The 13,203-nt window shown below is 38.9% G+C and overlaps 3 protein-coding genes across 9 annotated transcripts in view; 1 reads left to right on the top strand and 2 right to left on the bottom strand.

Moving 5' to 3' along the window:
- The first annotated feature begins 891 nt into the window (after window positions 1-891).
- On the top strand, window positions 892-7,327 carry cep57 (centrosomal protein 57). Its single transcript, XM_032546106.1, has 11 exons — window positions 892-1,184; window positions 1,467-1,653; window positions 1,807-1,995; window positions 2,076-2,203; window positions 2,296-2,424; window positions 3,369-3,446; window positions 3,561-3,656; window positions 4,590-4,661; window positions 4,769-4,992; window positions 5,070-5,214; window positions 5,294-7,327. Exons 1-11 carry the CDS (start codon window positions 1,137-1,139, stop codon window positions 5,465-5,467), a joined length of 1,470 nt encoding a protein of 489 aa, XP_032401997.1. The 5' UTR covers window positions 892-1,136; the 3' UTR covers window positions 5,468-7,327.
- Window positions 7,328-7,331: 4 nt separating this feature from the next.
- LOC116708253 (uncharacterized) lies at window positions 7,332-10,291 on the bottom strand. The gene is made up of 3 exons (XM_032546107.1): window positions 9,140-10,291; window positions 8,066-8,273; window positions 7,332-7,977 (listed from the first exon to the last, which is right to left on the bottom strand). Exons 1-3 carry the CDS (start codon window positions 9,453-9,455, stop codon window positions 7,848-7,850), a joined length of 654 nt encoding a protein of 217 aa, XP_032401998.1. The 5' UTR covers window positions 9,456-10,291; the 3' UTR covers window positions 7,332-7,847.
- Window positions 10,292-12,353: 2,062 nt separating this feature from the next.
- dock10 (dedicator of cytokinesis 10) overlaps window positions 12,354-13,203 on the bottom strand; it is a 71,984-nt gene continuing 71,134 nt past the window's right edge. For all 7 annotated transcript variants that reach the window (XM_032545169.1, XM_032545171.1, XM_032545167.1 and 4 more), the window contains one exon: window positions 12,354-13,106. In XM_032545169.1, the coding sequence (XP_032401060.1) occupies window positions 13,059-13,106 (48 nt within the window). In that variant the 3' untranslated portion in view covers window positions 12,354-13,058. The remainder of the gene's footprint in view (window positions 13,107-13,203) is intronic.

Below are 13,203 nucleotides of genomic sequence, written 5' to 3'. Positions count from 1 at the left end.
TATTGTAGTTTGTATTCCAGGTGATCACAAAGTCGATCTACAACAATCTCCGAGGAAGAGAACTACATTTCCGCAAAACGAGTGGGTGGCTTGGTTTATCCGAGTAGGAGCGCCGCTGAACCTTCTCCTCGCGTATTAAAATGTATAGAAATTGAAGAATAGACGCCGCAAAGCGATATTTGATACTTGACTCCGCTATATTAACAACGGTATTTTTGTTGGAAGGCAAACAAAAACAATATAAATTTTTTGTGTGAACACGACCCACAAAGTAGAGTAATGTAAAATTCAACTTTCACTTTTAAAGAAATGAATACAATTGCTGTACATTAAGCTCACGGTTCTGAATTACATATAGTATTTTAATGGTGGTCTGATATATTCTCACTTTAAACATTTTCATTACATTAGCAGTAAGCGAAAAACGGAAAGAATAATACAGTAAAGACAGCAGAAAAATACATTGCTAACCATATTCTTGAAATTGGCTGGATGGTCCAAATGAAACTATACAGTTGAGGAAAATAATACTTTCAGTGGTGAACAAATAAATACATTTAAATGCATTTAAAGCACGATGTGTAATTATGCAATACCTAAAATAACACAAAAACAACAGCATATAATAATAATAATAATAATAATAATAATAATAATAATAATAATAATAATAATAATACATTTATTAAAATCACATACACGCATTTACTACTGCTGCAAAACACGATATGAAATTTAATCCGATGCGTACTTACATTAATTTCTTAATTCGGTGAATCAAGTTCTAGGACTGCAGCGTTTTAAGGCATTATGTTACTGAGATGAAGTTGCCACTCACAAAATGGCGGAAGAACTGACGTACGTTTCTACGGGGCAACGCGAAGTCTATTGTCTACGTCTATGTTAGCCCTGCTGAGCGTCGTGTATAACGGGCCAACCCGGACTTGGTATCATTCGAACACCAAGGAGAGCCTACTGTTGTTTTTCCCCCACAATATATTTGCACAGAGAGGCTGTACAAAAAGCGGAGCTTGGCTAGCTTGTCATAATTAAAAAGGGCGTTGCTTGACCAAGTTTGAAATCAAATCTTATGGTTTACACCCTTAGCTTAGGCGGACAGCATCGGCTGGGCATCAATGGAGATACTTTCAAAAACACCCACAGCAGAATCCTATCGGCATAAGGTAGCTCTACTCTTTTGTATCATTTAACTCGAAAGAATTTGAACTTACTCGTTGTCGGTTATATGTATTAGCCAAACCGCTAGCAGTGGTTGCTACATTCTCAAAACAGCTGCTTGCTAAGCTTAAAAGTCTATGTTTAAATAAACGTATTTTTAGTTAAGTCGTAAATATAAACGCTTGTCGTACTTTTTTGTTATGTTCTTTTAATTGCAAGCTTTTATTAATTGAGAAACAGCTTCTCATTGACATTCTCAAGATGTTCTTGATCCTGTTTCTCTGCAGGCACCGCGTTCTTCTCCAGCACCTAGCAGGATGGTGTCTGACACCTTTTCCCTGTCGTCTTATAAAACCTATCCTGCTCATCGATATTCCATCAACGCTCCTGCACGTCACACGCCCCAAACATTCACTCAGGATTCATATCGTCCAGCATCACCCAGCAAAGCTCTTCCAGAGAGCAGCAGTGCAGGTAATTCGTGTGTTGACAAAAGTTTCCACTCAAGCAATGTGTTAGAGCTCCATGGTTACACGTGCAACATGATGCCACACTACTTGAATGTCTCAGCCGCAACAGCATCCTTTAATTCCTGCTGATTTTATTCTGTTAATTATACTGTTGCAGCGATCTTATCTGCCTTGAGGAACCTCCAAGAGAAGATTAGGAGGCTGGAGTTTGAGAAAGAGCAGGCAGAGTTGAGCCTTTGCACTTTATTGAAGGACGGACGTCTGCAAAGTGACAGCCCTGCGCAGAGACTCCTCACTGATGAGGACATAGAAAGAAAAGCAAGTGAGCAGTCGAACTGTAACCAAGGTAAGAAATGACCTCCAAATAGAATTGAAGTTTTAAATTCTGTATGTTAACTCATTACATATTTTGTCCTTCATTTGCAGTGCTGATCACCCACCTTGCTGCTGCAGAGAATCGTTGTGAGAAGCTTGAAGGACAGTTGGAGCAGATGAAGAGGATGTTGCCCAGGACAGAAAGCACCAGCTTGCCCAATCAGGAGGTGAACTCAGAGGTATGGATGTCCTTGAAGAGTTGGGTAACACCTCATGCTTCGAAATGCACAAAACATTGTAACGCAAACAAAGCTATTTGTTGCCTTCGTAGGCTTTAACAGAGACACCTGGTACAGGTAGTCAGCAGCCTGATGGACTGAGCGAGCATGCTCAGTTGGAAAAGCTGGAAAAACTTGAGCAGGAATATCTCAGGCTGACTTGCACACAGAAAAATGCAGAGGTACGTACAAGGCACAAACATGTTTTTGTTGGGGGGTTTTTTAAGCAAAATGTAGCTATTAAACATTTTTAGCGTCACAAGAAGGAACAGTGTTCAAAAAAAATTCAGAGATGCTTTATTGGCCCCAAAGGGAAATCTGTGGTAATGATGACAGTGGCACAGAATATAACCCCTTCTGATTTCTTGCAACAACAGTCATAAAACTGGCTCATTTGAATTAAACCAGAATCAAAGATGAATAATTACTACATGCATAGATCTGTTTATTACCATTCAGTGATTTGGAGGCGACGGATGTCCTACTCCGACTCTGCCTCCCCAGAGACGTTGGAGTCATTGTTGCTTCCTGAACTATCTGGCTCAAAATATGGGGTTGCAATCCTTCATTACTCGATCCAGCTTCTTCCTCCAAATACATCGCTCACAATTCCTCCGCTTCTTGGTGATACCTGTACTCAGCCTTAGTTGTTTGTGATTTGACTTACCCTGATTACATCACAAGATGGCACCATTGTTTGACCCACTTACTACAGACAAAACCTGCAACACTAATATTTATTAAAAGCTTCTTCTTTTTTTTTTTTTACACAGAATGAACGCACATTAGTTCCATCTTTTTCAGTCATGTAAGGGGTTTTATCATGTCAGTGACACTTTAAACTTATGCATTGTCCCAGATCTAATTGGAAGGCTGTATTTTTAGCTATCTATGGCCACGGGAGAATTCAGAGCACAACAAAATATCAACAAACCAACCAAATTTTAAGTCAATGTCACTGAAATGCTTTTTGGAGTCTTATATTTTCAGATAGACTGGTAAAAAAAAAAAAAAAGTAGTTCACAGTAACCATATATAAAATTTATCGCATAATGTTGGTGTCATATTACTATTGCAATATCGTTATTATCAGCAGCACAGTGATGATGATTGTTGTTGATTTCAGATGAAGATCTGTGCATTGGAAAGAAAGATAAACGAAGAGGAGCACCAGAGAAGGCTCATTCTGGATAAAGCCAATCAGGTAGAAAGACTTTATCTTCTTATTGTTTTTGAATTTTTATATTTTATTTTTAGCTGGGATTGATTAGCTGAAAGACTATTATTTTCATGCTTTCTTTTTGTTTGCAACCTTCAGCTACAGACAGGTATGGAAGCCAACAGAATGTTGCTGCAGTCCGTTTCTCCACGTTTATCCATCAGACAATTCAAAGAGAAGAAATCCAGCTCAAAGGTAACGACCTCTAATGGATGGCTCACGGTGTTCGGCATGTTTGCACTTCAAGAGAGTCACATTTCATTTTATTTACAGTTCATTCAGACCAACTGTAACATCAGTGGCATTGGAAATATTAAAGATCTTGATGTTTAAATACATAAATACCAAACAGACATTTAAAAAACACACCCACACACACTTCACCATGTTGTATGTTGCACTACAGTCAGTGAAACACACCTTGCAGCTGAAACATGGACTCATGCAATTAAAAGCTATAAAACCTGCAGTATGCAGCTTTTATAAAACTTTTTTTTTTTTTTTTTTACATATTTGTTAAAATTGTCACCATGTCGTGACATATGAGACAGATAATCTGTGGAAAAAAAAATCAGCTCCTTTGCTGCCTCCCAGTGCTACTATTGACATCTGCAGAAATGCACTGCTCCCAGTCAAAAACTACCATTCAAAGCCTGGAGGAAGATCTAAGTGTTGTCAATCAAGCTGGTGTACGCACTGTTCAATGTGCTAACAGCGGATAAACAACCTACCGTTGCATACAAATTGTTTATCCGCTGTCATCGGTGGCCTGAGCTATTCACTCTGATATCAGGAAGACTCTGTACTGTAGTGTAGCGGAGAGCAAGGGAGGGGAGTGTGAGCAGCATGTACACAGGCATGTGTAACAGCGCTAAGACCCGCCTCCTGGTTCTGATTAGTTGTTTCTATAGTTAGCACTGAGGGAAGACAGGGGAGCTCTTTTTTTTCTACAGATTATCAGTCTCATGTAATACTGTCACAACAGTTGTAACAAATATGTAAAAAGCATTTTTTTTAAAAATAAAAGTTAGATGCTAAATCTTTAAAACATATGTTAAGTTGCTGTCATGATTTGTATCCCTCTTTCCCTCTTGTTTGCTAAATCATTGTTCAATTTTTTTCCCACAGCAACCTTCTCCAAAATACACAGAGCCTCATTACAGACTGAGCCTAAGAGACATACCATTTGTCACCGGAACGGTACCATTTGCACTTGTACACTTCTGGTTGTGCCTTTTGAAACACGATGATAAATCCTCCTCACTCTCCCCCTCAGTGTTTATCTTTAAATCTCTTTCCGTTTCCAGTCGGTCGCCTGCAGCCACTCGGTCAGAGCCAACGTTCAGGCAGTCTTGTCCCTCCTGAAACGGCACCAGCCTCATCTCTGCAACAAACGCGTCCTGTCTCGCGACGCAGATCACTCTGAAACGAGCAGCCAGTCAGACGCTTCCTCCACGTCGTCGTCCACTTGCGGAGACGAGCTATCGGAGCTGCTAGAAGCCCTGCAGGAGGAGCTGTGCCTCATCAGTTTGTGAGCAAGCTTGTAAATCTGCTCAATTTTGGAGTCCCGTTTGGTTAGATGTTAAGGCGCATCCTCGTCGCATACAGGGAGCACGGTGAGTTGATTAAGCAAATGGAAGGGAGCGCCTCTGAAGAGGAAAGGGGAGCGCTTCAGAGGGAGCAGGAGAGGCTACTGGTGAGAATGGAGAGTAAAGAAGAACAGATCAGTAAGCTCTGCAAGCATAAATTACAGGTGGGCCTTCGCAATAATTATCATTTTGCATCCATGGTGTGAGAAAATCGGTGTTTGAGTGTCTTTGTTTGTGCTCCAGATAAAGAAGTTAAGAAAGAAGGTGAAGTCTGGGAAGAACAGTCGAACTGGAGAAAGACTTGCCACCAGAGGGCGCTCTGAAGCATCAACTAAAGCTCAGCTAGTTGAGAGAAACAAGAAGAACCTGATGCTTCTGAAAGATATGAGAGCTTTGCAAAACTCTTTACAGATCTGAAACTCACTACAATATATTCATAACATAATCTGTTTATTGTTTTTGGTGCTATTCTTCTACCTCTGACTATTAGTTCTTACCTGAATCTGCCTCGTGCTGAAAACCTACTACACACAACAGGAAGATTCACTGCTTTCATCTTCTTTATGACATTATTGGTACCTCGGCAGTCGGATTTTCTGAGTTCTTACTTAGTAATAGAACAAGGACATCGACTAAAGTCAAAAGTCCAACAAGGAAAGTCCAAGATCTTCAAGTAGCCGTCAGTTTAGTATCTGAAGCGGCTGCCATTCATATAGGATATCATGAAAGGTGCCTGTTACCAAATAATTTATGATTTTTAAATTACATCCCTTAGTTTGGGCTATGATCAGGTTGTTCTTTTTAAAATGTTTTATTGAAACAGAAATTGAATATTTCCATTGAGCATCTTATTCAACTTTCCACGCTCTGACCAGCAGAGGGTGGAAAAGTGTAGCGACGCACTTCCAGATTGATTTTTGATATACAAGGTGAAGCAAACTAAGAGTGCTTTGATTTTTTTAAAATTTTCTTTAAACAGAGTATAAGATTGTATTATACATATGATACAATCTTGTATGTAGGTAAGTAGTATGTACGTACTACCTATGTACACATATATATATATAAATGTGTACATATATATGTGTACGTACACACACACACACACATATATATGTGTGTGTGTGTTTATATATTTTTTATATATAAATATATATATACAGTTTCAGATATCAAATAAATACCATTGCTCTTGTCTTCAATTAAATTCATAATTACTCAAAATTTATAAAGAAGAGCTGGACATATCGTCCTCACATATTAAATAAAACTATCAACATCAGCTCTCAGAAGACAAGTAATCATTTTTAACTTTTTATTATACTTGGAGTACAGCTGTGGAAGACTTATGATAATTTCTTCTAAGCATGTAGTCCTTAGCAAAAGTATTCCACTTGGATTTTCTTCACATTTTACAACCTGATCATGATTTTAGGATCAGTTATTATGCGATAGACCAAAAAACAGTAATTAGTATACAGTATACATAAGAACCTGAAGGAAATGAAAACCATGTTTCCATTTGCGCTGCTGTAAGTTTAAACCTTTTCACTTGAATTAATTTATATTTCAGATTAAAAGGCGCTGAATACAGAAGTGCGCCACACGTTTGAATGTTTTTTCTGTAAGATATTTTGAAACCAAGACTCATTTTTCTTTCATTACACAATTATCTATGTCAATCTATTTAAATTCACCAAAATTTGTTGTCAAAGCGCAAAATGTGCTAAATTTGAAGGGGAATCAACTTTCGGTGATCTGCTGAACTTTGGAGCAAATGTAGCAGATCACTGACTTTGCTCCATTTACTCAGTCCAGTAGAACCAGCTGTAAACTGGTGTTTAACAGGTGCAACACTGAACTCTATACAAGACACTAGTTTGCTCATTCTGCTTTAGAGTTTGACAGTACAGCTTTACTTGTAACTCATTCACTAGACATCCCAAAAAATAACTATTTCCACTTGGGGAAAACGTTTACTTTTGTGCCAGTGTTAATTTTGATTGTGTTTCATTTTGAACAATTAACTCTGTGCATTTAATAAAAATTAAAACATGCTAGCGAATATTTATCTCATTGCTGTGTAAAAGAGTTCACAAGAGGACACAGCTAGATTTTGTTCATGCAAAAGTTGACTACATAATTACATAAACCACGTTGCTGCTTATCAGGCAGTAAAAGCTGATGTTTCATGTGTCAGTTTTAGATTTTAATGAGGATGATGTGTGGTTGTGAGATATTGGGTAACGTTGCTAAATAAAACCTCCTGAATGCGGACACATGTTGTTGGTGATACCTTTAATTCCCATTTTGCACGGGTTACAAATAAAATCCTCTTCAGGATGCCAGTTTGACTTGGGGTTGTGGATATGCATTTCAGCGTGCCTTGTAAAGAGAACAAGAGATGAATAAATAATGACTGTGACGTGACTCACACGGACAGAGTCAGCGAACACAGCTGAGTCTGATAAAGGCTGCCACATGTGTCACCCTGAAACCACAGCCCGGACCGGGAGAGGAGTCCGGACACCTGATCCTCTGTTCAGAGAGGCCTGCGTCTCATCCCTGTTGACCAGGCATAGATTGCCATGGCCAAATGAAAAGAACACCTGTAATCAGAGACTCCGGTTTCTTGGTCAGGTGTGATAAAAATCGGTCTGCTTTCTTACTCATTAAGAGCCCAATCTAAATTGACCTAGTTAGGAGGGAAGAAAAAACTCAGATGAGGATGCAAAGTTCCAGTTTAGATCTTCAACCTGTTCCAATAATATGTCCGAAGTCTTTTTAACATTTTCTCTCAGGACTCGGTCTCGGCTATGGACGCCAGACCGGTGATTTTGGGCTCCTCTCGGTGTTTGGTCAGAACGGGTCGACTGGTGTAAATGTCATCAACGGGGAGAAGGAAGGTTACAGTTTTTACCTTGGCCCTAAAGGGAAAACCAGATAGGAATTATTTCACCTCAGTCGGAACATGGTCAGCGATTAAACGCCACACCTTAAAGAACGTCTTTGTACCTGTTTTTATGGACGTACTCCTGCAATGAGTGGCGGTTGTTGGCTTTCTCTGCTTCTCCAAACACATCGCTGTCATGCTGGATTTCTTCATGAAGTCTAGCCCATCCTGAGTTACTCTGCCTGTTCTTGTCGATTCTTCCCTCTCTCACTGTCAACCCGGAGAGGCCGGAGCTCGTGGAGTACCTTCGCACAGTCATGGCAGTGCTTTCTAGAAAGAAAACGAGTGAAACTAAACCTTTTAAAATGTATCCAGTTGCTCTTAATTTCACATCATTAGTTATTTAGCAATAAAACAATAATTTTGTTTTATTACAAAATGATTTATGACTAATATTCTTTAGTCATGAATATTGTGAACATGTCTAACTTGATAAGAAAAATGCATCTTAGGTAAAAAAAAAAAAACTGCTTTGATAAAGTTGTGTGGTACTTTAATCTAAATAAAAATCATCCAAGGTGGTCATGATAATTTAGGAGGAAGAATTCAATATATGAATGCTTGTATTCTGTAGGGAGAATTGATGGGATCATGGATGGAGCTAAATATGGGGCATCCCTGAAGGAAACTTGCTATGCTGCAAAAGACAACTTGAAGTTTCTCTTTTATCAGGATTTCAACCACTAGAATTTAGAGTAACGGATTAGATCAAATCATCTTCATGTCTAAGGATGGTCCAGGCCTAAATTCATTTGTGTTCATTTATTTACTTTAGTGAATTTTCCTTAAGAAAAAAAAATACTTGGTGTGCTAAATTAGTCAATGTCAGGCCCAAAAATAATATAATAATAATAAGTACCGACAAGACCCCATTACTGACCCAATCAGCAATGGTTTTTTTCCCCAAGTTGTCTGTTATGAGTACACAATATTTGTCTGTCACTTATTTTCAGTTAGATTTAAAGAGAGAATCTCTGGTCAGATAGACAAAACAATGAAACCAAAGCCTAATCCAGTTATTATTATTTCTAATAGTTACTACTGCTACTACTAATTATTATTATTATTATTATTATTATAGCTGAATTGTATTAAAGAATATACTGTTTTGCGTATTTCTGCACACTTGCTCTTACCTTTATACTGTCCCTCCAGGACTGGCGCAGACGCATTCCGTCTCAGGTTCCCATAGGGGTTTTCCAGTATCGCGGGTTGCTCCGTTCCAGCGCTGGTGTCTCCTGCCGTCCCTGAATGCTGACCACCACAGTCCCCCCGCAGCTCTCGGTTTTCCGCTTCCAGCTTCTTGATTTCGTCGCGCATCTCCATGATGACCTGCGCCAGGCTGCGGCTGCTCTCCATGGTGCTGCTGCTGCGCTGCCAGTACCAGGGCTTCCCGAAGACCGGAGGAGGGTCGTGCCGGAAGGGCTCGCCTTGCTGCTGCGGGTTTATCATGCTGCCGCCCGGAGACTTATGCGGTTCCTCCAGATGAGCGTCTCTCCAGGTCCTCTCTGTGTGCGTGTCTCAATCTCAGTTCAGATCTTAGTGTGGGCCGATTATGTCGCCTTTCACCACTTATACAGCTGAAAGAGCTCCAGTGATCAGCCAGCACCGCACAGGGGTTCTTTTATTTATGAGCACAGGAGTCTAGTTTCATGAAAGCCAAGATAGGGGTCGGAAATGAAATGTGCTCTTCACAATAGCTTTAATTGGAGACCAGTGGCGCCCCCAAGAGGGGGGCACTGGAAAAAGTGCTGACCATCCCACTGGCCCCCTCGGAGAATCATGTTCAACTCAAACACATACATACTGTACGTCTTCGTCAATCAGTACATACATGTAAAAACCTAGTAATTATTTTTATGTTAGTTGTGCCACCCTAAAATTTTTAGTGGCTTGTCCTGGCCACAATAGAAAAGAAAGATTCTGGAGTGGCATCATTGGAGACGAATATGAACCCAAGCCAGAAGAGTTTGCTGCTCTTCTAATTGGTTGCTATGCTTGTTTGTTTATCATCAAATAGTGCATTTCAGGAGGCACCTCTGTTATTGGCTATAGTCAGAACAAATTAGGAGGAGAATTTGGAAGCAGAAGCACAAGATTTTTCAAAGATTTTTAAAAAATAAAAATAAGAAAAATGTTTTGAGTGATTGGATTCATCACATCCATCCAAGCTCCCTGTGAAATCACCTAATAAATTGCAATTTATTGAGTGGCTATTATCCATTAACTGAAACTTTAATGAAGAAGTCACCTAATGAATTATAATTTCAGGGTCATGACAACCAAAGACACATCAGGATGCTGTGAGGATGTTTTCCTTCACCAGGGAAACTGGTCAGAGTTGATGGGAAGATGAATGGAGCTAAACAGAGGAATGTCCTGGAAGAAATTATTATTATTATTATTATTAATAGAATTATTTTTAAAAGAAAATTGAAAATCATTCGTCATTTCCATTCAATTCCCAATTATTCTCTACTTTGTGTTCATCTATCACAGCGGTCTGTAATCTGGGGCTCCAGATCCAAACTCTCAATGTCTCTTCATATATTCGTCTCAAAATGATAAAGAACCAATTTTGTTTTTAAATCTAGATAAGAAACGCAGGGTTTTTTTTGCCTTTGCTGAAAAGTGCTATTTTTGAAGGTTGGAAACTATACCATAAAATCTCAATAAAATATTTAAACGTTTGTGGTTGTTTTGTAACAAATTTAAAAACATTGAAGTCATAAGAACAATTCTGAAGTAATCCCTACAGAGCAGACTTCGCCACCGCATTTTGATATCATACTAGAGAAACTAAAATTATAAATGACTGTAGCAAATGTTCAATCTGAACCTATCAAAGTCCAGGCTACCAGGAGCAAGACAGACACCAACAAACCAGTCTGTGGAGGAGAGAAACCCAACCAACCAGCAATTTTAGACTTACAAAATAGGCTGCGGGAGGGATGAGACTAGAAGGACAATCTTGTAAAGAAGATGTGTCAAAGGAGATTGGTGCAACTCTATCATCTACTTCATCTCAGATGCTCAACAGACCGAGGGTGAGGAGGCGGAGATATAAATGTGTCAGCTGTCTTACCAGACAGTGATAGAAACCGAGGCCCCGAGTCCCAAGGCTGCCTGTTATCAACAGCATTATGATCAGGGCCACTTAACCTCTTTCTATGTGCAGTGTCCTAACCTCAGGCTTAGCATCAATAAGTAAACAACTGCTCTACTTTTCTTTCTCTCTGCATGGTCAGTAATTATACCCAACAATTGCGGGGGGAGGAGAGGAGAACTGACATTAGATCCCATGGAAACTGTTCTCTGCGGGAGTGCAAGGCAACGCTTAATGTCATTTCACTTTCAGTGAAGCCTCAACTTCCGGTTGCGGTGGCAAAATCACTTCGACGCAACTTTCTGCTCTTCCTCACTTATTTTACTATTTAGAATCAAATACTCAAGCAAGGGAACAGAAACGAAAGCGAGAGAAAATCTTTTGCAATCTTAATTTGCCAAACACAGGACAGAAAAATCAATAAGATAACTCTTCAAATTAACTTGGATTTCTAAAATATATAATAAACTAAGTTAAAAAAGAATGCGTTTCATTTTTAGCTTAACTGTCCATGAAATATAATCAGGTTTAAACAGAAAAAAAAAAGGTGAAAAATAACCTCACCATGTCTAATGTAGTTTAAATTGGCTGAAAATGTAACAAAGTCAACATATAGGGGCAAAAGTGTGTAAATAATACCTGTCAAAGAGGTTAAAACAACAAAAGATTTATCAGACAAGGGCAACATACACCAGCATATCAGAGGATAATCAGAAGGTTAATTAAAACTCGAACGCTCCCTGTTAAAAAGAGAACTACAGGAAAAAGAGCATTCCCTTAAAATCATTAACACTTATGGATACTAAAAGACAGAATTAGAACAGAGAGACGGTTAATTAGAACACATTATTAGCAGCACTATTTGGTATAATGCACAGATTTAGTCTGAAAAGATTAATCTTATTAAACATTACTGAAATCAATATATTAAATTGACTGTATTGTATCAAGATGAGTTGCAGGAAGAACAACAGGGATCCTGCCTTTGCAACACCCAGATATTAGGTAAAGACAGTAGTGAAATGAATCAACACTCATTTTAACATTAACAATTTTTTATTCAAATCTCATACATAAAATTTTTAGTTGTTTTTTTTGTTTGTTTGTCTGTTTTAAATTCAGCTAAACAAATATTAATATACTGTATACTTTATAAAAGGAGACATTTCAAACATTTTTTTAAATAGTAATACTTCTTATTTACAATTTAAAACATGAAATAATAACTGCAACAATGCCATTTCAATTATAAAAATGTTACAAAACATGTTTCTTCTTTTTTTTGTTGTTGTTGCTTGTTTTCTTGTTTCTGTTTGAAAATTGGCACGGCGATATCCGTTCAGAATGTTTCAAGGATACAAAGTAGCAATGTGGAGCTGCTCTACATTCAGATAGTAGCTGGAGTTCTGTATAATACCTCAGATTCTTAGGACCTGCATTCAAATCCGCTTTTATTTTTCACATTAGTCTTCTTTAGATAGTTTGAAATACGTTGGGAGTCCATACGTAAACAAAAATGTAAAAACCGTGCATGAGAAATGCACCAGGAACGCACCTCCGTCTCAGTAAGGTCACCGTATTCTAAAGGGCAAAGGGGCGTTGGGAGAGAAGGCGCATGTGTGTGTGTGAACAAATACATTGTACGTTTGTCAGTTTATATTAAGTCAGCTGGCAGGGCGGGACAATCTGTACCAAACCAACACAAACAGTAGCTAACAGTCCAGGAGCCTGGCCTCTTTTGCAGACAGTCTAAACTCAACAATGGGACTACAGACTACCACAACCACGGTCTACACACTTCTTCTCTTTTCTTGTCTTTTCTCTAAAAACACGCCAGTCACAGTTCCACTAATCTGCCGCTTCAAGCAGCAGCAAAAACAAGATCACGATCAAAAACAATCAAATGAGCAACGCTGAGGCTCAAACTGGCACAAGGAATTTCTGACTGTTCAGTAGGTGCTGTGTCGCTCCGTTCCAGGTTGTCTTGTGTGAGGAATCTAGACAAGGGCAAGAAAAGAAAGCTCGAGTTGGAACAAGAAAATCTGCGTTTTCGTGCTAGCGCTTTGACTGATTCGACAGGTAATTCAATAAGCA

The sequence above is a fragment of the Xiphophorus hellerii genome, chromosome 18 (genome assembly GCF_003331165.1).
Source record: "Xiphophorus hellerii strain 12219 chromosome 18, Xiphophorus_hellerii-4.1, whole genome shotgun sequence".
Lineage (NCBI taxonomy): Eukaryota > Metazoa > Chordata > Actinopteri > Cyprinodontiformes > Poeciliidae > Xiphophorus > Xiphophorus hellerii.
The sequence above is the reverse complement of the archived record's forward strand: the minus strand, read 5'-3'. Positions and strand labels throughout refer to the sequence as shown.